The sequence below is a fragment of the Carassius gibelio genome, chromosome B23 (genome assembly GCF_023724105.1).
Source record: "Carassius gibelio isolate Cgi1373 ecotype wild population from Czech Republic chromosome B23, carGib1.2-hapl.c, whole genome shotgun sequence".
NCBI lineage: Eukaryota > Metazoa > Chordata > Actinopteri > Cypriniformes > Cyprinidae > Carassius > Carassius gibelio.
The window spans coordinates 17,987,201-18,013,315 of record NC_068418.1 but is presented as its reverse complement, the minus strand read 5'-3'; the positions used below and the strand labels follow the sequence as shown (position 1 = coordinate 18,013,315).

The window sequence follows — 26,115 nt, the reverse complement described above, 5'->3', positions numbered from 1 at the left end:
AGCTTTAGAAATTTACAGATATCATTTATACTCTAACAACAACATTACACACTAACTGAAGTCTAAAACATGGGATCACAAAGAACGGGACCTTTAAGGGACCCCCATAACACCCAATAGGCTATATATATATATATATATATATATATATATATATATATATATATATATAAATAATACACACACACACACACACACACACATACACACACTTGGGAGGTTCCTTGTTTTTTTTTTCAAAAAACCTTAATACTTAAAATTAAGTTTTGATTGCTGTATTAAAGTTTGACCTGCTAATGTTATTATATTTTATTTTTAAGCGCTTTACAGCATTGCTCATTATAACCAATCACACGTGATTCTGTTGAGTTTAGGAATGCAGAATTAGAGGCATATTCATATTAATCATATCTGAAATGCCAGTGTTTTGATCAGACTGAAACAAACTGGCTTCAGGGGCCCGTTTTTGATTGTTGATGATTTGGCTTAATCTTGGATTGTTTGGTTCTTCGAAGCTCATCCCAGAGTTGCTGTCATAGCAACAGGTCCATAAGCATAACCCTGCTAGGGAGCAGGTTTATTTAATGTAAACAGTATTAGATTGCATCTGTTGCATAGACAATATAATAATGTTTTGTAGTCCTTAGACAAAGTCAGTTTTACTCAATGAAAGATTTATTCGTCATTAAATAATTACTTCATAATTGTATTCAAGTCTTACACACATGCCATACAGATAATGTAGAGTTGTGCATTAATTTGAGTGATGACAGCTATTATGGGAGTGGCTTGATGGAGCACAGGAGATTCAGTTCCCTTTTATAGGTCACTTTGATGCTGCAGTGACGTCACCGTATGGGAACACCTCTTGGTGTGACGAATGTCTGAAGCCCTGTACCATCTTGCAAGTTTTATTGGCCAAATAGCGCTTGGCATGTACTCATGAAAGGTGCATAGTGTGCTTGGGCCTACATCATGCGCAGGCAGTGCTTAACGGCCTTTCTTCTTGTCCTCACTGTGTTAGTCTACGGCTAAAATTTCTGCGCTCGAGGGTAGATGTCTACGCCGTATCGCTTCTATGGTTGCCGAGGCACCGCATGAGGCGATGGCTTGGGGCGACATGTGCAACTTGGACTATGAGGACAGAAGGCATGTTGAGTCACGTCTAACCTCGACGGTCAGTGTTACCTGGCTGCAGGTCAAGCGGCTGCCACACTCTATCAAATAGCAATCAGCCACTTTCCACCAGCTGATTCCTTCCAGGCCCAGAGAAACGGAGCGACGCCAGGCGCCGCTGGAGCACTTACGTTCAACATCCTCATACCACCAACGGGTCTCTATACAGGAAGAGCCATCACCTATGCCACCCTCTCGTAAGGACTGGGATCCTAGGGCTAATCCACTGGCTTGACAATGCCAACGGAAAAGGCTAGACCTAAGTTCGACGGCATAGACCTCCTGTCCTCAGGCCCCTAACAGCAGTCCCTGATACTTTAGCTGTTCGTCAGGGACTGTGCAGATGAAGTCAGGATTTTACAGGCATTATTTTGTTGGGACCAAAAAAAGATGTCGGCTAACGACCAAAATTGGATTTACGCCATTTGAATCTTGCACTCTGGATGAGCAAATTCAAGTTGTTGACAGTAAAATCTATTCTGTCTCAGATTCAACCAAAAAAATTTTTTTCACGATCGCCCTGAGAATGCATACTTTCATAGTCAGATCAAGAAGAGCCACAGGAAGTTTCTCAGATTCGCTTTAGAGGGCAAAGCATATCAATTCCATGTTCTTCCCTTCTGGTTAGCCCTGACTCCATGGACTTTCAAGAAATGCATGGAAGCAGTTCTGGCTCCGTTGCGACTCCAGGGTGTTCATATGCTAAATTACCTTGAAGATTGGCTGGTATTAGCACAATCACAGACTCAAGCACGCTATCATCAAGATCTTGTGCTGAATCATCTAAGCAGCCTGGGCTTACACACGAATCTCCAAAAGAGTGTTTTGATCCCCTCCCAGCGGATAACCTTTTTGGGGATAGATCTGGACTCTCGCACGATGAGGGCAAGATTGTCTCCCCTGCGCGTTCAGTCTTTTATATCATGCCTTTGCCATTTCAAAGCAGACTGCACAGTGAGGGTAAGTTTATGACTCAGACTTTTGGGTCTAATGGCAGCAGCATCCCCTTTAATCAGTGTAGGCTTACTTCACATGAGTCCATTTCAATGGTGAACGAAAAGCCAAAGGATTTCATCTCGTTGTTCGGGAATCAAATGGTGAGCTATATATGGTAAGCATTTGGAGAAGCAGAAGTTGACTTATTCGTGTCGAGCACAACGACACATTGCCCGCTATGGTTTCTATATCCCCCCCATCACCCCTGGGACTGGACGCTCTAGCACACGAATGGCCCAAGACCAATTTGTATGCGTTTCCTCTGATTCAACTAATTCCAGCGGTGCTATACAGAATATGGTTGGACAGAGTGGAACAACTGTTGTTGGTGGATAGAAAGGACAATCCTTCTTTTAGCTTTATTCTCCCTCAAGAGAGTTTGGGGATTTACAAGCTCCGTCTGTTTCATCTTCATGCATGGATTTTGCACCAGGATTTGTGAAAGTTTTGCTGTGACCAAGGTCTGGTTACGTTCCTAAGGTCGCTTCGAGTCTTGGAGGCTTTCTCCCCCATGGAGGTGGGGTTAGGAGATCTAAACCTTTGTCCTGTGAGAGTGCTAAAGATCTATGTTGATCATACAGCTCAATGGGTCCGACCAGCTGTTCATATGTTTGGGAATAAAAATAAAGGCCCCGGTGGAGGCTATATCCTTAGCCTATGAAGCACGCAGACTCATTTTGCCCTCATTTTTCAAGCTCATTCCACAAGGTCAGTGTCTTCATCGCAAGCCTTCCTTAGTGGATCCTCTATGGACAATACTTGTGCTGTGGCAGGATGGTCCTCACTGTGCATTTTTGTCAAGTTTTACAGCCTGGATGTAAGGACATCTCCTGGCTACCGGGTTCTTTCAGCTTGAGCAGATTCTTTCCTCAGATCCCAGCTATCTCAGGTACATCAGACGTGATGGTATAGTGTTCCCATATGGTGACATCACCACAGCATTGAAGTGACCTATGAAAGGGAAAATCTCGGTTATATATGTAACCTACTGTTCCCTGAATTATGTAACGAAATGCTGTGGTTCGGCCCATTCCGTACCATGATAGCGTTTCCTTAGATCATGAAATCTAGTATACAGGTATACTATGTTTACACATAGTATAATAACTAGGGGTGCTCCGATCATGATCGGCCGATCGTTATGCGCATCTCGTCAGTAAAGCCGGTTATCTAATCAGCGGTTAATTCCATCAGGTGCGTGATTTCACATAGAGCAGCTGTTACTACACAGAGCCATTGTTAATAGAGAAGATGCACAAATCCACCTCATTTTCAGCGTTAATTGGCGCATCTCCTCAGTTAACAACAGCTCTGTGTAGTAACAGCTGCTCTATGTGAAATCACGATGGAATTAACCGCTGTTTTTTTTAGATACACTATTTTTTGTAAATGCTACTGCTTATGTTAGCTTTCAATATACAGTTTTATTCTGATTAAAGCTTTAATATAGCATGGTTTGTTTAACACTTCTCATAGCTATGTGAAAATAAGTGTATAATTGTATCAGTTCATTGCCGGAGCTGAGCTGAATGAGAGAGAGAGAGATGCAGAGCATGTGCAGAGCAGGGGGGACATGTGGAACCATATTAAGAAACACTGCTTTAGAACCCTGATTTTGAAACTCCATTAGAAAAGTCCATTAGATTCATTAGAAGACAGAATCACGATTCATATATGAACAGATTTACATACACCTCTAGCTTTCTATTATTCTTCTCTAAAACAGTGCAGCATGGCCTCGCCCCCTTTGCTGCCTTTTCCTGAGGGTGGGGTTTATCGAGACTTAGGTCTCTGCAGAGCAAAAGTGGGCGTTTATCACCATGTGGGTGTTTTCAAACTGCTGGGTGTTTCTAAATCATACAATCTAAATGATCCCCCTTACCCAACCCCACCCCTAAACCTAATGTCACTATGACATAAACCAATCAGGTATCATGGTGTAAAAACACCCTAATTTGGTAACTCCGATTACTTTCCTGCAGAGACCTATACTTGTTTATCTGGGTTTACTTTGTGATGTCACGAATCCGGAAATTAACTTCTTCTGGTCCCTACCAGCCGTTTTTGTAGGCATTAAACTGCTAGAATTTTAAAAGACGATAACTCTGTTTTCATTGAACTTTCAGCTTCGTAACTTTGCAGATATTGTTTGGTCAAACAGCAAAATTACACACTAACTAACATTAAAAAAGTGAAATCACAATCAACCACCCCATTAAACATTTTCGATGTGTTGTCAAATTGATGATGTCTTCTTAATTTGTAGGTCTTTTTTTCTATTTGCATGTATTTTTCATTTGCAGCGCAGTGAGCTCTCTCGGCTGCCATAAGTGAATGAAAATACAAAAAAACAAAAACAATTAAACATATTTTCAATTATTACAATTGCAAACTGCAATTTGTGCTCAAAATTAACCTTAATTTCAGAATAATGTCTAATAAGGTAAGTAAAGTTCTATTTCCAAAAGCACAAACATAAAATAAATGAGATTATAAAATACAATTAGAAAAAATGTTAAATACAGTACATTTTATTGTTACACTTAATGACAGGAACAGAGCACATAACCCAGAGAGCTGTTCTGATCTCTGATGGGGGATGGCTCACATTAGCAGGCCCATGCAGGCAGAGAAAAACAGGGCTGAGATTAATTTAAAAACTGGCAGATCTTCGATTGAGGCAGCAGATACAGATTTTGCTTGAGCTTTTCTTAGCCAGACGGTGTACCGGCTAGCACGAGTATATATGCCTGGTTTCTTTGGCATTGCACAATCTTCTCCATGACTTGTCACACCATAAAGGTAAAATCTCTCCATGTCTTTGCTGTAACACTGTAGCGGACCACCGCTGTCACCCTTAATTGAAGAGATCTTGTTAATCACTGTCTTTCACTGACCAGTTACTCTGAAATAATGAGACAACATTACCTGACATGTGTCGACTCCCCCTTTGTCAAATCCTGCACAGATCATGTTGTCATTAACATGGCCATCATACCAGCTCCTTTGGTTGCAGATCCCAGCATCAATGAGATCAACTTCAGCTTCCTGAAGAGTGCTAAATAACATTCCTACAAAAAAAGTCAAATGTTTCAGAATTATGTATATATATTTTGTTAGAGGAAAAATGTTGTTGTCATGTAAAATGTAAGTGTTCATGGTTTTCTTCTCAAAGAGGAAGGAAAGAACTTATTATAGAAACTTACTTAAAACTTATAAACATACTTTTAACAGTTTGATAGAAAGAAAAAAATAGAGCTTCTCTCTGATATATGAACCCATTTAATACTGTGATTATGCATTTCCAGGTTTTAACAATGTGAATTTGTAGATTTAAAAAATAAAATGTTTTAACTACTGTATAAATTTTAACACTATACTTTGTGTTATATATCTTACTATATTACAGAAAAATTATTAATTATGCTGATGCATGAATGTTTCTAATACAATGACTGACAGAGTGACACTAATTTGACATTTCTCTCTTCTGACCAACATAATCAACCTCTCAATCTCTTTTTCCTTTTTTGGAAAGTCATAGAAACACTGTCAATGTTTTTTTTTCCTTTTACTTTTGGAGCAAATGGGAACACAAAAAAATATATATTTAAACTTTGTGTTCATCATAAAAGTTTATCCAACAATCCACTTCTGCAAACCCCTGAGCTGCCTATTGCATATTTTGCTTAATTATTAATAATGATAATCTCTGATGCTGAAATTTTGGACTAGTGTTTTTTGACATTTAAATACTAACCTTCTATCACTGAGCTGCCCCAACCAGTGATGTAACACTCACTGAAGCTAAGTTGTTTCTCATCCATTTCATTTTCCATTATGCACAGAGGCTGCACATGCTTTGTGAAATACAAAGGGTGATACAGATGCAAAAGTGCCACATCGTTGTCATAATTCCATCGGCTGAAATTCTCATGCAGGATCACTTGCTGGACTGAACGATACTGGACACCCTTTCCATACTTGGATCGAGAATTCACTCCAGCCACTATTCGTAATTTATAGTTGTTACTATAAAAGAAAGATTTAAGGGACAAATTAGGATACAAAATGCATGCAAAAGATCTGCAAAAACATATTATTTTTTGTATAAATTGTTTTAGGCATTTTATTTGTGAGTTAAAGGGTTTGCTGTAGTAAGTAGTCTACATCCAGTGCTAATCTAAAAAGGGATAAGATATAATAAACTGAACAACTACTGCAAGTAAGTATATAATTTTAGTTTAACTACTTGCTTAAAGTTAAAACAGTAAGATGTGTGTCTGCCCACAAATGCTGCATGGCACGAGGGAGGAGAAGCATATAAGTTTCTCACCTATTTCTGAAGCAGTGGGATGCGGTGACTACCCACTGATGGCTGATGACCGACCCACCACAGACATGTCTTGACATTCGCTGTATGCTCACCTGCCAAGGCCATGCACCCTCCAATGCAGAAAGACCTCCTGAAATACGAAGGTCGTTTGGAGGATCCAGCAAAGGTCGCTTTCCACAACCTTAAAAGAGAATTTAGTAAGTTGCACTTAACACTTTTCATTCCTTTTTATATGACATCCACTGATGATTAGATTGTCTGTAAATAATATTAACCCATTTAAAATGCCAGTAACATTTAATAAGCCATTTATATGCATTTTTTATGTACAATATTTCAAAGGTCTAATGATGTATTAAGATAATCCTCTCACAATGCATGTAAATGTTAGTGGGAAGACACAGATCCCTGTATCGAATAAGTAATGATAGAGTAAAGTTATCAAAATAGAGTAAAAATTTGTTGCATAAAAATAAAACATTCAAGAAATTACTTCATAAATAAACATTTAAGAATTTTTATATATATATATATATATATATATATATATATATATATATATATATATATATATATATATATATATATATATATATAGCTTGCCACTGATAAAAGTTGTCGAAAGGAATTTATATTAATTATATTTTTTTTACTAGAATTGTCTGAAGCCTCACAAAAGGCATGCAATTTGTTTTATTTGGATTAAAGGGGTTAATAATAATAATAATAATAATAATATTGTTAAAATTAAACTACCTGTGATTCCAGACGATAACGAGCTAATGAAGACTAATTGTAGGGCTGTGATAAACATTTTAAATGTGAAAGCAATAAGAGGGAGATACAAAGCAGATAGAAACATTCGAATCTCTTTGGAACTGATTATTAGGTTATCTGAAAAGATTCGGAAAGTGACGTAACATCGTTCTGTAATGTTTTAAAAGACCCGGACAAGGAAGAACATGCAAATCAACACATTTCAAGTCTTTAGTTTATACAGACAACAGCGTATTGTAGTAGGCATACATATTTAAAACTTTTATGTCTTAAAGTTGACACTAGAAAGGAAAGTCATCCTTTACAAAACACTACCATTAAACAAATACACTGACATAAATTTCATGCGAGTTTGTCCCTCATGATAATACACTAAGCCAACAACTTATTTGTTATTTAATAGCGTTTTAAATATATTTTTAAACTCCAAGTGAAACACAATGAAGGCAGTGTGATTGTTGCTTCAGACATTTAAGGCAACACAACATCAAAATCGTCATTCCCAAACATTCTTGAAACACCAAATTCTCAAAGGAGGCACTTTAACTGAAATTCCAATCACGAAAACTAAAAAGAAATCTCTTGTTGTGGAACTTGTGCTACCTATTGGCCGACACTCCCTTAACATTTTGCTGGGAGTCATCAACTATGCAGGATAACACAGTGCACACTGAAAGGAAGGTAGCAGCAACAATATGGCGAAATCCGTAATTTCTTCCCAATTTATTCGACATCTGCAGTCCAGTGAGGACTTTTTTGGATACCCGCTATCGTAATCATAGTAAGTGTTGTGTTTAAATATCACACTCTCGATTGTGTTTATTCCCTGCAATGGAAGTCGTTGCACTGTCACTGAATATCGCAGAGACGCCACACGCTGAGGGAGTTCTACTGCTAGACTCTTCTCGCCCAATGCACATTCGCTTTTATATTCCGTTATAGCTGTAATAACTGTAATGCAGTTCTCTTTCTTGTTTAAGTGAACCTATTGTGATAAGTTCCTTTTATTTGACCCGCTCAAATGACAGTATCAAGCGGTCATAATGTGAGTTAAACACATTCTTGCAAGGCAAAACGTGGTGTGTTATTTGTTTTTGCATGATCAATGACGTGATCCTTAGCCTGTAGCTTTGCACCCTCATCTGAATAAAGGTCTTCTTGCAGGAATTTATCATATGTCAAGCTGAGCAAATGAGCAAAAATGCACACGTGGACAGTGAACAAGTGATCCGTTGTAATCAAGACGTTCAAATACGTGTTTGGCTGCTTGTAGGGTGGACGCAGGTTGCACGGGTGTGGTATGCTACATTTTCTTGTTTATGTTCCTCACGAGCGTCGTTGAGATATCTCACTGTTTTCTAAAAGCGATAGAAGTTTTGCTTAGAAATGCGGTTATGTGACTAAAACGTAAATAGCGGGGGAAAAAAACATGTAGTAGCCTATTTTCCGTTTTCCCTCTGCAGCTTTGGCCCGCTTTCGTGAAGGCGTCGGGCTGTTTAGAAACGTACGTTTTCAGAAAAATAGTTTTCTGACGCCGAGGAAAACGTGACAACGTTTTGGAAAACGCAAAGATGCTTGGAGAACGCAAAGAACCGTTGTGCTGATAAGGATTTCATGACCAAACATTGATGAAATCAAGGTAGGACCACTTCGCATCGAGTCACATAACCACACTTGACGATGTTCTTGAAATAAGGTAGAGGTTTGTTTTAAGGAATTTTAATTTATGTCCCAATATACATCATCTGTTGACGTGTTTTACATTTGGAGACGTTAGTGTGTCGTTTTGACAGTTCGGTGTGCAAAGAATCTCGAAAAGCACATGGATGGAAATGAATTCATAATTTTATTCATAATGCTTTCAAAATTAACCTATGTCCTCTCATCTGTAAATAAGCTGCACCCTCCTGAAATTTTCTAAAGCTGTGTCCCTGTGCAGCCCAGCATAGTCCCTTCAGTTATTTCGAGATATTTAGGCCCACCCAACAGAAGCCCACCTCGTTCATTTGATACGAATTCCCTTACAACCTTTTTAATAATCCCCTGAGAAACAATATGCTTATATTTCTTAACTGTCGTTAGTAATACTACATAGCACTATTTAACCAATTTGAGTGTGATTGTTTACAAAATGCAAAAGATCATTACAGCTTATAAAATCTTGTGAGGGCAACTATTTGTGTGTGTGTGCTTCATAATAGAGAATTTGTTAATTTTTCAATTTTAATGAAATGTATGTAAGTAACAAGATGTGCTTTTTAACACATAACTAACAATTAGTTTACAAGACAACACAATTAATACCATATGGTAAAATAATAATCTTTTAACCATAAATGCATAATTTGTTCATATTGCATTGCATGCTGGAAATTCTGGAAACCTTAAATCAGCAGGTTTTTCTAGAATGTAGATGTGTATTCAGACAACACTGTTGGGCTTGTTGGGGCGAAATGTGTAGAAATATTGTTGCTCTTACATTTCATTTTTATATTTTATATTTAAATTTAGATTTAAAGTAATTCTAATTTCCTCTTGTATATAATAATAATAATAATAATAAATAAATAAACGTATAAGTCAATTTTTACAGTGTGGTGCTGATTGGACAGCTCCCGTAAGGCAAGATCCTCTCTGACCACACAGCTTTACACAGTTTTACTAATAAGACATTGAAAATGACAATTACAAAATGTGTTTGGATGTTATTATGATAATTTATTTTGTTTATCTGTTTCATTGCTATGGGAAAAAAATCTACTTAAACTGGCCTACACTGGTTTACAGCTCTTTGCTGGTTTAAGCTGGTCTCCTAGTCTGACCAAGTAAGTGCCAAACCCCTGTTTAGACCTGCCAAGAGACCTGCTAAGACTGATAAACTGTCTAAGGCTGTTTTAAGCTGTTTTTTTTTTTAATTTCCAGCAGGTCTTGAAGTGATATCAGATTCATACTTTTGCCACAAATTGTGTCTGTTATGTGCCAACATTTGGTTGTAGCATTCCTTGATATTTTGTTTAAGGTTCTTATTTGCTTGAAGGTAAATAAGAACCTCTCTGGCCCGTAAGTGCACACAAGGTTTTAGATGATGTGGTTCACTAGGTCTCCCTTCACCCACCCCATTTCCCATTCTGCAGCCTTAGGGACATAATGCATGTCCCAAATCGGCCTCTCAGTGGAGGTTTTGTTCATGAGGAAGACAGGTTCAAAACTGCTTGTGATCTCATGAGGTATCTTCTAATCCAGTCTACATCCTTTCAGCTCCCAGCACCCTTTCATCTAAAATAGAAACATCCATCATAATGACCCAAAAGTACCATACCATGATAAGTTACGCAAGCACAAATCAGGAATAAAGTCCAATGAATCACTTATCACAAAGGCAATTAATATTATTGCAAGTGTAATCCCAAGACAAACACTAAGTATCACCTTTATCTGCTTGTAATGGAGGGTGCTTTTCATTTTTCATGAAGTGGATGACTCATCCAGGATCTAGTGCCAGTCTCTCTTTAACATGCTCTCAATTTAGCAACAGATTGTTTTGATGTGTAAGGTAATATTTTTAGATGCAAGGCTTAGCATTTTACTTTCATGTGCTTAACATATCAGTTTGTATGAGCAGATGATGTAACAAGGTAGTATTGTTCAGTAAGACTATCTTTCCACAAGCTAGAATTAAATCTAAATGACATTTTGCACTTTATATTTGTGACAAGATTGTGTGGGCTCTCTTAGCTTCGATTTTAAGTATTGATAATATGATACAAGATAGTAGCTGGTGATCAATTGACAACAAATTATCATATGTAGGAATGAATAGTTATTGTAATGTTGTAGATTAGAAAATCTAGCTACATATTAAGATCAGAGTTATTTTGAAAGTAGACACAATGTACATTTACAGTTTTTCTATACAAGCAAATTTTTAGATCTTATTTAAAATTCTAATGCAAATAACTTCTGTCTGGTGATGTATACTAGATTTTTCAAATCATTTAGTCATCTTAAATCATTTTCTTGCAGTCAACTGATCTGTCACTACTTCTATTTCATCTCAACTTTAAGTCCTGGAATTTTAGATTTCTCCATTTGCTAACCTTCATTAAAGATCAACCAAGTATAGATTTTAATTACTCTGTTAAATCCCAAAAACAAACAAACAACAAACAGTGCTAATATACACTCACAGTGTGCTGTCATACTACTACCTAAAATTTTGGTTCTAACCTTTATCTCAATACCGAAATCTCAGTTGGCCACACAGTGATTCATCTTTAATGATCTTTAATGAATAATATTGGTGTCCAGGACACTGTGAGCACAGAGACTGCAGTCAAAGTCGCTTTGAGTGAAAGTCTGTTCACTCGGCAGCCATATTTACAGAGCCTCTGGGAAGCTATTTCAGGCGTCCAAAACCAACTCTTACTTACTTGAATGGGGATCTCAAAAACTGCATGCTACACTTAAATCAGCAATAAAATCTTGACAATTGTCTCATATTTGTTTTTTTTATTCTCAAATAGTATTTAAAAAGCTTTCAAGCTGAACCTGCCAATGCAAATGTTCAGAACATTGGGCTTATTCCATCATTGTGCACATTGCACTTCCTCCCAGTCTTTGTATCTAATGTCTTTGCTTTAGTGTATGCTGTGAGTTTTTGTAAACTTACGTTAAAGGGATAGTACTGCAAAAAAATCTTTGTATATTTGTCATTCAGTGGAAGTTAATGGGGACCAGCAACTATTTGGTTACCCACATTCTTCAAGATAGTGGAGGCTTAGACCCAGAAAAAGTATTTTTTACGTCACAGCTTAACCAGCAGATTAGAAATGATTCGGTTTCTGCCAATGCTTGTATCTTGCAGATTTCTTATGCTACATGCAAATAAATATATAGAACATGAATGTAATATAATATTGATACGAGCTCAGAAAGCACACTATCACAAACAATGCAGGTTTGATTCCCAGGGAATGCATGAACTGATACAGAATGTTTGAAAGGATATGCAAAATGCTTAAATGAACATTTTGAATGTGAAATTAGAAAATACTTTCTTGATCTGGTAAGCTCTTATCTCATTGGCTGACTTTTGGGAGTAAGAGTGCACAGTTGCTTTACAACTATTTGTTTATGGGACAAAACAAGTTGTAGTGTGGACAAGACTACTGTATGATTCTGAGTCAAGTTGTCCAATAATGTCCTTTTCTCTTTCCAATATAGAACTGGCTGCCGTGGAGGGTACATAACAGGAGAAGAAGTTGCTGCAGGATGAAAACATGGCTGCACCATTTTTTGCACCGCCAGGACCTGACAGCTTCAAATACTTTACCAGGGAATCTCTGTGTGAAATTGAGAAGCGCATTGCTGAGGAGAAAGCCAAGCCGCCACCTAAACAAGACAACAGCTACCGCGACGATGACGACGAGAACAAACCCAAGCCTAACACTGACCTGGAGGTGGGCAAGAGTCTACCCTTCATCTATGGGGATATCCCTCCTGGAATGGTGGCAACACCATTGGAGGATCTCGATCCTTTCTACATGAATAAGAAAGTGAGTGTGTCATTATGTCTGTTTAAGTCTTGGAAATCTGGCCTTCACATGTTACATTCTGAGCAGTAAACTATGGATCATTATAAAAGTGGAGAAGCTGATGTGTTTTTCCCTAACTTTTCCAGGTCATTTATTGTTATTCTCATGTGCGAAAACCTCTGATGGTGACATGCAGTTGTCGGATTTACTTGGTAAACATATGACAATGTGAATAACATCCTCCTGTAATCCACTACAGGGCAGAAGAATTTGTTTATTGTTTATGTATATTGTAGGTTGAGTATGAGATGATGCTTAAAAACGGCTTGTAGAGGAGGTTTGCAGTGGTCTCTTGAAGCTTTACAGTTCCAGCTGACAGACTTGTTTTAATTGTTCCAGTAATAATCGTTTAGAAATGAACAGCCAAAAGAAATGCTCCAGTGCATTTAAAGGAACCGTGCGGCATATTTGAATAGCTCTCTGAGTAGTGGAACGAGGATAGTTAGGATATTTAAAGATCTGTAATGTTGTTGTGTAAGGTTTCGGTGAAATCAGTATTTGGTAGTCTTTTGTGTTGCCATGTGTATGTGAAGATAGAAAAAATATGAGAAAAAAAGTGAGAACTACTTCTCTGAAATGTATTCCACATCTAACTAAAATGTAGGCTCCCCTTCAAAAGTTTGGCTTTGGTAAGATTTTTCAAGTGATTTCATTGTAAAAGATGTCTATTATGCTGAACAAAGCTGCATTTATTTGATCACAAATACAAAATGTTTTTTTACTATTTAGAAATTTGAATAAAATTTAAACAACACTGTTCTGTTTTCATATCTTTTAAAATGTAATTTATTCATGTGATGGCAAAGATAAATTTTAAGCAGCTATTACTCCAATTTTTGTTGTGCTGTAAGACCTTCAAAATATTATGTAACATTATAAATGTTTTTTTTTTTACTTTCATTTAAAATAATGTTTCATTCAATAATGTTTCATTCAGCAAACATCTTTAAATGCTTAAAAGTTAGTTTAGATCCATGTTATGGACAGAATTGCTGGGTCCATTCAGAGCTCACAACTAATGGTTAATCTATTGCGTTTTGCCTAATAATATAACATCATGCTGTGTGTTTACTAGTATTTCTGAACTGTATGCCAACCTTTGACTATTTTGATTTTCAAATACTGGCTTTTATCATTTATGATAAAAAAAAATCTGGAGCTCAAAATAGAAACCTGGAAAGGTTTTAGGTGTTTGAAATTTAAAACAAGTAGTAATTGTCATGATGTAACATGAAAATGAATTTTTAACTCTAAACCTCCACTGAAGCACAAGACGCTCTTTGGATCATTCACAAATCATGCTAAAGGTTCTACACAGTCGTGTGGAGTAAAAACCAAATGCCACAACATTTTATAATTTCAAATTTTTCAACCTTTCATTTAAAATATTGTGCAGTTAGTATGTGGTGAAAAATGCTGTGAATATAATAAGAGTGCAGCATTTTGTGCTCGAAGACTTTTTAATGAATGCACAACTTCTTGATGTGTTACAAGTCATAAAACAGTGGCTTGTTTTTTATGTTAAAAATAAACAATATCAGATGCAAGCTAGTCTTCAAACAGATTTTCAGGTGCGAGTTGTTGTTATGAGATGTAGCCTACGGGTGAAGATGAGGTCATCTTTTCTGTCTGAGTTGTAATGGAGCCCAGCAGGCTCAGATCTGTTTCTGTTTGGCTCAGCGCTAAGTGCAGTGGTGAGGCTTTAGCCGTGTCTGCCACACTGGACTTTACTAAATAATGCACCGGCTCATTTGAGTGTTAATGCTTGTTAATGTGTACATGTGTTGGAGCCTTTCCCTGCCTCCCTCTCTTGCTCTCTCCCTCAGTCTCGTTCCTCTGCCTCCCTCTCATGCAGCACACACTGTCTGTTACGTAACCGCCTGCTCCATGCATGCACAGGAAGGAGATTTCAGTCTCCCAATGAAAACCTCATGGAAGAGCGTATGTGAAACGTGGTGTTAAGGAACAGAATTGTGTTCTGAATCAAATTCATTTTTATTGTAAACATCACTCACGTTAGACCTTATGTTAGAATTTTTTATATTTAGATGCATCTCTGCATCACATTTATATTTACATGCCGTATTGTAGAAGTATCTGTCAAACTATCCTGATATCTTAAGGATTTAATGGCTCTTTGATTGTAAGCTTTGGTAGCATGGGGATCAGATCTCTCCGCATCCCATTGTCCTTTTGTTTCCACACGCTAGGCTCGACTTGCAGCTTGCAGCAGTAGGCTCAGGGCAGCTCTCTTCATAGTGTAAAACCAGCTGAGAAATGGGAGCTGGCAGCTTTTAAATCCAGACCTGTGACACTATCAGAAGCAATTAGCCTAGGAAACTTTGCTATTGGAGCAGCTGATGAACCCTGAGTCCTCCAGCACAGATGAATCAAGGAGATGGTTATACAGTCCAGTATGATGAAAACAAATCAGTTGTGAGATAGAGATGCTTAACAGTATTTACCCAAAGTAAGACATGTTGGATCTAAATTTTTCAGGTTCTTAAACAACATTGATTTATATTTATGCATTTATAAAAATCTTTTGTTTTTGGTTTTATTTTCAATGTGATTTACGCTGGACGCAAGATATGCGGTTAATTAGTAAGTGTGATCCCTGGGAATCAGGTTTGTGCTCTGACTGTTTGATAAGATTGTTGTTGATCCAGGAACATGTTCTGTTTGAGTAAAGGGTTTGTAGAAAGGGGAGACAAAAGAAGAAAGACAGAGAGTCAAAGCTCCATACGGGGTCATAAATCTTAGAAGGGGCTCTTCAAAATGTGCCTTGTAGAACCATTGCTTCCCCCTTTGATGACGCGGCACTCAGAGTGGGCTTGTCTGGGCTGGTTGGGGGGCTGGAGAAGGCAGGGTGATGCACTGCTTCAGTATAATGGCCGTATCACTACTCTCTCACATCTGTTCACAGCCTCAGCACTCTCAGCAGCTCTTATAAATACTCATCTTATAATGTAGGCATCTCATTTGTTTCTGTTAGCTACATGCCTCAGTACATGTGCTGTAAATGGCTACATGCAGGAACAAGCCTGTACAATTTTCTCTGTGCTTTATTTTAAGATAAATGTGACCCTGGACCACAAAACAGTCATAAGGGTCAATTTTTTTTTCATATTGAAATGTACAGATCATCTGAAAGCTGATCAAATAAGGGTGCTATTGATATATTGATTTATGATAATATTTGAATACCTATAAAGTTGATCAAATTAAGTTCTTAGCAATACATATTACTTATCAAAAATCCAGTTTTTATATATTTATGGGAGGAAATTAACAAAATATCTTCGTGGAACATGATCTTTACTTAATATCCTAATGATTTTTGGCATAAAAGAAAAATTGATAATTTTGACCCGTACAATGTATTGTTGGCTATTGCTACAAATATACCCGTGCTACTTATGATGACCAGGGTCACAAATATACGTAATGCAGTAATTCTTTTAATTTTAATAAACATAATTAAAGCACAGGTTTGAAAATGAAGCTATTTGAGAATATTTTATAATGTATGAAATTAAATGTTACAGAATGAAGAGAGCTTGACCTTGGATTGTGATATAAGTTATTTTGGCTCTGAATCTTCTCAATCTTTTACATCATACATTAGTCACCATCTCTGTCATTTATGTTTCTTCATGTTTCTCTCCTCCCCATGTGTCCTGCCAAAGGTGTGGTCTGTGCTTCACCTGCATTGTTTTTATTTATTTATTTATTTATAATTTTTTTTTTTTACATCACTTTTACCTATTCACTTGGCATCATCCTGTAACACAATCTCTCTCTCTCTCTCTCTCTCTCTCTCTCTCTTATTTTCTGTATGTTTTCCCTGTTTGGAAGCCTCAGTTGGAAAATTAAAATAAATACATGTAATCATTTTAGTGTCTGAATAATTTTTTTAACCGAACATATTGCAGTGTCTAGTAATAACAGCATTATTTAGCAAAATGTGCACATTTATTTTAGAAATGTAAATGTACAGTTTTAACTGAACATATTGCAATTTCTAGTTAGTGACATCTCTTGTATGGAAATATGTTGGCAAGTATGACGTTTATTTATTTATTTATTTATTTTAACTCAGGCATTTCATTTTATCAAAATGTTATAACTTCCTATACTTTTTAACAATTTAACTGAGATTTTATTCATTTAATTTCTTATTTTTATGAACAAATTTTATATCATGGTGCATTTCCATCAGTATTATTTTCCCCCTTGTTTCTTTATTATTACCTTAGCTGATTTGAAGGACATTTTTCAGAGTTTTTTTTTTTTCAGTGCTTGAGGCTGTGTCCAGTTTTACAGCTTTTTTTATAGCTTCTGCTCTCTTTTTTTCTGTTTCCTATTGTTTTTTAATTGTCTTTCTTGTTGCCCCATTCGTTCTCCATCTTCCTCCCTTCCTCTCACTGCTTACTCATTCCTCTATGGGCTGTCTTTCTCTGTCACTTTATCTCTCTATGTCTTTTTTCTTCTCCGTTCTGGATTATGAAATTTTCAGTAGCTGTGCAGCCTGTCAAGCATTAAAAAGACGAAACCCACATGCACTTCTCTTGTGTGTGCGCATGTACTATAGCAAGCAAATACTTTTTTTCATATATGCATCAGTTCTGATTATTTTTCATCTAATGTTTCATATGCGGTTGGCCGTGGGCTGCTGGTTTGAAGGAGTCTTCTCCTGTTTTGTCCCCACAGCATGCAGCTTTTGAACCCTGATGTCACACATGCTGTTGATATTGCTGAGCAGTGAGCAGATTTTTTTTGACTAAGCAGGTCCCAGTATGTAGTTGACATGGTGGCCTGATTCAGTCTGACCCAAATAGATGTGGCTCTTTTCCATCTTTAGTTACTTATACAAAGTGTTATTTACTGAGCTGTGCTTCTTTAACCTAATTTGTCATTGTGTATCATATTATGCATATATATTCTTCTGAGGAGTTTCTGCATGTAAAGTGCAGATGAATATGATGATATGGTGCTGCATAGATTGGCGCTCTCCATGGTGCTGAAGTGTTCCTCTAAACTCAGGCATGTAAAAGGAAGTGCAGGGGTACATCCCCTCTTTGCAAATGTACACAACCTCCCATGAAACTTTCATGGTAGTGAACATATTTTATTTAAACAATTATGAGGTTATCTGCTGAAAGGCTGGTGAGCTTACACTGACTCGTTCATGGGCTCATATAAATTCAGACAGACTTTTATATATATATTTAACAGACAGTTTATTGAACCTTTACACATAATATTTTTTAAAAAGTTTGCATATGTGTTTTAAGTTTTATTAGGATATTATTGCTATGACATGATATGGTATAAAATACAGGACTTGCATTCCATGAGACAAAAAAACCCTTTTTTTCATAGGCCCAAATCAAACAAAAATATAGAAATTGTTGCATAGGTAATGTTGTTATTTAGATTATGAAAAGGTTAAGATTAATTTTCTGCAGCTTGTAAATCAGTATAGCAGAATTACATAAATATGCATAATAATTCATAGAAATATCAGCTGTCATGCTATTTCTCTCGATAACATTTTAATGCTTAATTTTATTATCAAGCTGCTGTCATTTTAATTGTGTGGGCAAAACTGATGATTGAGAGATATGCAAATACATGTTCTCCAAAAGCTATTTATTATGATACATTTTAACACACACACACACACACACACACACACACACAAAATGATGTATGGATAATCAAGTAAACAAGTTCAGACCATCTTATTGAAATATTACTAACAGCATCAGTTATTCCCGTTTACTTTAACAGAAAAAGGTGTGTGCAAACCTTTTAGAATTCTACTAAAAGTTTAAAAGTATGAAATATAAGAGGACAGAAGGCATGTAGTAAATTGTGTAACAGATTTTTCAGCAGTTTTGATCATGCTGATAATTTAGTGGCCTTAGAAATGTATATGTGTCAAATATTCAGTGGGCTATGTAAGGTTAAAAATCCTTTGTGTATTTTATGTACTTTCCTGGAATGGGGTAAAGTGGCCTAATGAGTCAGTAGTGCTTCTCCAAATTCTCTGGTGTGCTCTGCTATTTTCAGTTGTTTAGTCACAGCTCAGGGAAGATCATTTTCTACTTATGTGGTAAATTCTATTGTATGTTGTAGTTACGAAACAGAATTTAGTAGTGTTTCTTTATTCCTAATCCTATATGTTGTTTACACTTTCCATCATTATTTTGGGTATTTCAAGGGTTAATGATGAAGTGAAAATGTCAACATTTACTCACCCTCATGTCTTTCCAACTTTTGACAGAAAACAAAATTTAATTGAATGAATATCTGGTTGGGTGATTTCATTACAATGGCAGTACATTATGATTTAATAAAGCAAACAGGAGTGTCAGCAAAAAACAGCTTACTGACAATGTTTTGGTTAACAATAACCAAATTTTTAAGCAGTCTTAACAGTAAAATTGTGGTGGACACCACGGCTTCAATTGTTCATCTTGTGGTTTTGTAACATGGTTTAAGAGTTGGTCCGGTTAAGTATGTGCTATGTTTAGGGAAAAATAAAGAAATAACAAACAACATAACTACAGGTAACAGCACAAATAAACACAAAAGAGCAAAGATACAAATAAAATAAACAATGGTTCTCATGTTTTTCAGGTAGGTCTAACAAGAGCAATGAGTGATTTCTTTGTTATTGCTGTTCGATTACCATTAAGAATGTGCTGTCACTTTAAGAGAATGCATGGATCCAGTGCATTGATACTGCACGTTCAGCTGGCTATCTCTGCTAGGATACTTACCAAGACAGGCATTCTGACATAATTTTTTGTGTGAATTTGTAAATTCAAGGACAAAACTTAAAATTAACTCAATATTTGCGTGTGCACATTGGATGAGTGCACACATAAATCTTCTCACGGCGCACACAAGTTCTCATTCACATCTTTAGGCTCTTTGGTGTTTAAAATGGCAAGGATTTATTGAGTTAAATTTAAACACCAATAGCAATGTGTGCTGTTCAGATCTCATCTGGGCATTCGCATCATCAACACCAGAGAGATGATTGCATAATTGACTGTTATTCAAGCATATAGCACTCGCACTGAACAAAGACTGGTTGTCCAGGGTGGGTTCATTGCAGTTTTTGTAGTGCATTTGTAAGCCAGAATGTGAATACCGAATGTGAACACTGTTAGCCGAACAGATATTTATAACTTTACAGATGTGTTGTCAGAATTAAGTTGAACCTCTGTGTAAGTGCGTGTCAAACCGTGGGTGAAGAACGGTATGGTTCGATTTTTTTTTTTTTTACCGAGAACTGCCACACCCGTAGTGGATACAGAGGTGGTAGAAATTAAACTCTTACATTGCTGTTTAGAAATGGCAGAATCGATGATAGATTTTTCATTATTTAAGTATTTTTATTTCTTGTAAAGGCACTATATAAAATAATGTATTATTATTATTCATTGTTGGGTGAATTATTCCTTCAAGCATCTTGCAGCCTCAATCTTAAATTCAAATTACAACCATACTGATATTCATATCACTGTGTTGGACTACATAGCAGCACTCTCAACCAATCAAATTTGAGAACCGGAACTAACTGTTGCATAATCTTTAAACTTTATTGTACTCCATAGACAGTATGGATGTTTTGCATAAAGACTTGTGGATTTACTTACTACTTGCCAAAGAATGCAATTTTAATTATTTAGTAGTATATAAAGCAGTTTGTCTTCATTATGATGCCTTGTCCTCTAGAAACAGACGTAGCTTTCAGTATGCGATTATTACCTCTTAAAGTCCAGTTGAATAAGTGATGATGTTTCTCTCTGCTTGCAACTAATCTGATGTTTCTCTTTCTCTTTCTCTGTCTTTCTCTTCTCTCTGGCTTGTTCCTTTTTCCTCTCCACAGACATTTATAGTCCTAAATAAAGGGAAAACAATCTTCCGCTTTAGTGCCACACCTTCCTTGTACATGATAAGCCCTTTTAATCTCGCTAGACGAATAGCGATTAAAATTTTGATACATTCATATCCTTTTTCAGCTATTAAAATGTATCTGTTGAATGTCTATGTTGTCTCTCTCTATGTCAAATATGTAATGTGTCTGCTTATCGCTAGAGTACATGCGGTGGTCAGGAGTAATGCTATAGATGCATACTAATATGTAGTTAAACCATGTGTTCTAGTGTGGAACTGTAACAGCATATCAGTGGGTGTGGATGTAGGTGTGAATTTTAGATGCATGGCAACTTTTTTGTTTGACAGTAGAGATGCCAAATAGAGAGAAAATGGTGGAGCGCTGTTGCCTGTTTTTAGCCCCTTTGTGTCCTGTTTTGATGCTGGAACCCATGGCTGAGGACATCTAGTTGAGTGGTCATATGCCATGCAGAAGCAGTCTCCCTATTGGCCAATACAGCACAATTTAAAACTGACTTGTCTTTCTGATCAAATAGTGGCTGATTGTGATGTCAGTCATGCCACATTAACTCCCAGTTCATTCATAAAATATTTACAGACAGAAGCCTTGCTGTTAATATTGAGCTGAATGGAAACAATAATTTTCAAACATATAGGCTACCACAAAGATTTGAAGTGTAATGCCATTCCCTGTCCTCTGAGGACTGATTTGTTGGTTAATGTGGTTGTAGTCCAAACAAAAAGATTTGAACTGCCTACATAACTGACATAGATGAGCTGGAAACTCCCCATTATGATGTAAGCTCTAGGGCTGGGTAATATATTAAATATTCACAATTCATTAATGTTTTTTTTTGTGAATATTTTATTATTCCAACAGTATAAAAGATAAACTGTATAAATGAACATGATTAAACATCAATCTCTGTTCATTTAGTGGCAAACATGGAAAACAAGTATAATTTGTTCATATTAAACTTTGTAAAATAAGTGTTTGTCTGATACTGTATGCAAAATTATACTTCTTGCATTAAAGATTTTAATCTACTTTGCAACAATGGCTGTTTAGATGAATACATAAATATAAATATAAATCAATCACCTAGCAGTGCTTTACAAATAGACAAAATTCACCATTTTCTGTCTGTATTTGGCATTCTGTTTTGATGAATGTCCTGATATTTATATTTAAACTGTAAAATTCCTTTTTTTTTTTTTTTATATCCCAGAAGTTCCTTAACTGACGCTCACAGTATTCAGCATGTTCATAATGTGTACGATTTTGACCAATTGTGTCTTCATGACTTTTAGTAATCCTCCCGAGTGGTCCAAACAAGTAGAGTAAGTATTTATCGTAACCACAGCTTGCCATTCACATCACAAAATCATAGATATACACAGCAGATTTTATTTCCTTTTTCTCAATCCACGTACTGCTGCTCTTTCCTTCAGGTATACCTTTACTGGAATTTATACGTTTGAATCAGCTGTAAAAATAATTGCCCGTGGATTCTGTATAGATGACTTCACATTCCTTAGAGATCCATGGAACTGGCTGGATTTCATGGTCATCTCAATGGCGTAAGTATTCTATCATTAATATCATTATGAAAAATAAGTCATTTAACTTGTTAGGATTATTACATTTGCCTGAACAAAATTTCTGCCTCATTCTTGTGATGATGAAAAGAAATACTGTAAAGGTGCTTGTACACGGAGCTCTTACTGTATGTGGGGGATGCAGACAACACATTTTCAGCTGTTACTGTATATTCCGTCTCTAACCATATGAACACTTTTTAGGTAGCATCTTTCTGGATGTGGCAGCTCTGCTCATGTCGTGTCCAGTTCCTCACAGCTCTGCATTTGTCTTTCTGACTGTTTTTCTCCTCATCTCTCTGCTGTTCTGTGGATATACCTAGTTCTTGCACTGATCCAGAATACTCCCTCTATTCTTCTCTTCTGAGAACTTTCATCGTTTAGATGTTCCTACCGATCAGTGTTTAGAGCCATTTACTAAAAACAAGCCTCCTAGCAGCCCACGCAGAAAACTTTCTCCCTTCCTCTCTTTCTCTCTCACACACTGACTCTAGTTCTCATTCTCCATTTTCACTGCATCTGTTATTTATCTGTCATGTTTTCTGCATACAAACCATACCAGACATATTCATCTGAAATATACTTTGTCACCATAAAAGACTGTTTGTTTATAAAAGCTGTCGGGGTGGGAGACAGACACTAGGTTTTGTGTTGTTGTGCCAAATATTATTATTATAATATATTTTATAATATTTATAATATATTATAAAAATCATAAATAGCCCACATATTCTATCTGAAATATATCTTTAAAGGTCCCGTTTTACGCGCTTTTTTGAAGCTTTGATTGTGTTTACAATGTGCAATATAACGTGTTCATGTTTCGCGTGTAAAAAACACAGTATTTTTCACACAGTTCACCTATCTGTATACTGCTGTTTTCACTGTCGCAAAAAACGGACTGATGACTTCCTTGGTCTATGAAGCCTCTCCTTCAGAAATACGTAACGAGTTCTGATTGGGCCAGCGGTTCCTGTGCTGTGATTCGACAGCAGCTTAGAGCAGGCTGACCTCCTGGTAACGTGATTGGGCTAGAACGCACGTGCTGGAGATGTATTTATAATCACAGGAGCGTTTTTACTGACGAGATGCGCATGAAAACCGCATTTGTTTTTTTGCACAGCCCTAACATCTAGTTAACAAAGCTAAACAGCGATGCCCTTTGTGTAATAAGTTACAGAAACTGTAAAACGCACCAACTTAAATAATAAAATACACTTACCGGTTGTGGTTCATAAACAACGCCTTCTCCAGACAAAGAGGGAACTGCTCCATCTTTCAAGAATAATCTTTGTGCAAATCCAGCATTAAACTGATTGAGATTGAGAAAGTTGTCCTCAGCAAGCTGTCCTCAGCAAAAAATGAGCTGCACATAGTTTTACATGTGCATTATAATTTTCGGGAACCGAGTTAAAAATAAATTGTAACCATTAATGTCAAAGTACAGCGTTCCTGGGAAGCCCAAACAAAGGTGATTGTACTCAGAGATAAAAAAAAACAGCGTTTCAACGACATGGCGACAAAAACAAACAGCTCTTCCTTCTTCTCCGTCGGAGAGCAACAAGGCCACGCCCCCTGTTTGTGTATTCATGTGGGCGGTGGTTAGTCAAAAAAACTGTTTTAGTGATGTCATTACTACAGGAACTAGAGGGATGTAGTCCAAACGGGTCGTTTTTTTTGTAGGCGAATTCTGTTAAATCAAATATCTCGCTTGTCATTGAACTTAGAGCTTTAGAATTTTACAGATATTATTTATACTCTAACAACAACATTACACACTAACTAAAGTTTAAAACATGGAATCACGAAGAAGGGGACCTTTTAATGTATATTTTCATAGTATGTTTATTTTTCAACAAAGAAAATATTAATTGTGTAATAATTACTATTGTTATTATTAAATGTATTATTTTTCTTTTTTGTTTAAACAAAACAAATGACATTTGTCATCTAAATATTGTAATATTTGGCATTTCTACTTTGTACTCTGTCTACACTATAATAATATCCCCCACCTTATAAGAAACAGATCATCTAAAGCCCTATTCGGACGGGACTAGTTTTACAGGGGGTCGTTAGAGAAATCTGTGTTTCACAGATGTACTTGGTGATTTTAATCCCGTCCGAATCTGCCACGTCTGTGTTTTTCTCACACAACCTCTGATAATTCCAGAGCAAATTACCTACTGTTTTTCAGCAAACTCAGTGATCCTCTGAGAAAACTAATCCCATCCGAATGCGAATGTCTGTGATTGCCGGTGATATTTTATTTCACAACGCGTTTCCTTTTGTGTTTTGGCCAACGTGAATTACCGTAGATGCTCTTACCGCGCGGATGTTTGATATATTTGCTTAGCGGCAAATAAATAATTAAAAAATAATAATAAAATCAAGAGCATTTTACACGTTCATTTATGTACTCAGTTACATAATGTTTTTTTTTTTTTTAATTAAATTTAGTTACATTTATATATTTATATATTTATTTATATATATATATATATATATATATATATATATATATATATATATATATATATATATATATAAAAAGGAAAACAAGATAAACTAAAGGAACGACACATTAACATGGTTTTGCTATACTAGCCATTTAGTATTATTGTGTAATAATACTAAGGCAATCATTCTGAATGGATGCAATGCACGCATACAGAGCGCGTCATCTCTGTGACGCCCAGATGCACAAATCAGACCCTCCCACCTCTGTAATAAACACGGAGATACTAGTCCCGTCCGAATTGGTACATGCAAATCACAGACGTCAGGTGGTAAGAATCGAAAATCAAATGTAGTTTAGAAAACTAGTCCAGTCCGAATAGTGCTTTAGTCTGCATATGGAAGTCATCAAGTACTAAGTCATGACCATGTCTCCATGTAACTTTGATCTGATCATTGCAGGTATATAACAGAGTTTGTAAACCTAGGCAATGTCTCAGCTCTGCGCACGTTCAGAGTTTTGAGGGCATTGAAAACAATTTCTGTAATCCCAGGTAAGAGAGTGTGTGGGCTGGAGGGGTCGGGTCTGTGTTCTCTTGGTGTGTTGGTGTGTGTATGTATATTGGTTTTCTTTTCCTTCCTTTCCCCCCCGTAGTGGACAGGTTCTGTGAGTGCCGTACCTCCTGGTGGTTTATTGGCGTGGTGGTGGTGTTCTTGGTGTGTTTGTGGTTGTCATTGGTGTCTGTGTGTGATCCTCCCTTATTTCAGATATGTAACAGAGTTTGTGGACCTGGGGAATGTATCTGCGCTGAGAACATTCAGAGTTCTCCGAGCATTGAAAACTATCTCTGTCATTCCAGGTGAGACGCAGTTTTGACGCTGAGGTTAACGTTCAGTATGATCTCCTATTACTATTCAATTTTTTTTAAGCAGAAATTAATTTGGAGAGGACCATTTAATTTGCTTTTTTCAAATCTCCAAAATTATCAAAAATGGTAATTATACATTTTTGATAGGCTTTGCAGTCTACTATCAATCTCCAGAGTCCTTGGTTTTGACACCCTTTTGCCCCTTTAGAAACTTCAGAGCAGATTAGAGCAAATTAGAAAGTATTAGCGAACAAACCTCTTTAACTTCTTTCATGAAGGCAAAACATGTATCTACTGTATGAACAGACCCTGATCTGGGTTGAACTCAAGCTACTGTATTATTTGTTGGTTTGTTGTTGAGATCTTGCTAAAGCAGATCTTTGTGTTACATAAG

The 26,115-nt window shown here is 36.5% G+C and overlaps 1 protein-coding gene across 1 annotated transcript in view; it reads left to right on the top strand.

Annotated features, from left to right (window-relative positions):
- Nucleotides 1–8,559: 8,559 nt before the first annotated feature.
- LOC128011894 (sodium channel protein type 8 subunit alpha-like) overlaps nucleotides 8,560–26,115 on the top strand; it is a 54,035-nt gene continuing 36,479 nt past the window's right edge. Inside the window, exons 1-6 of the mRNA XM_052594673.1 lie at nucleotides 8,560–8,924; nucleotides 12,509–12,840; nucleotides 20,789–20,907; nucleotides 22,048–22,137; nucleotides 22,249–22,377; nucleotides 25,621–25,712. Coding sequence (XP_052450633.1) covers nucleotides 12,565–12,840; nucleotides 20,789–20,907; nucleotides 22,048–22,137; nucleotides 22,249–22,377; nucleotides 25,621–25,712 — 706 coding nt within the window. The 5' untranslated portion in view covers nucleotides 8,560–8,924; nucleotides 12,509–12,564. The remainder of the gene's footprint in view (nucleotides 8,925–12,508; nucleotides 12,841–20,788; nucleotides 20,908–22,047; nucleotides 22,138–22,248; nucleotides 22,378–25,620; nucleotides 25,713–26,115) is intronic.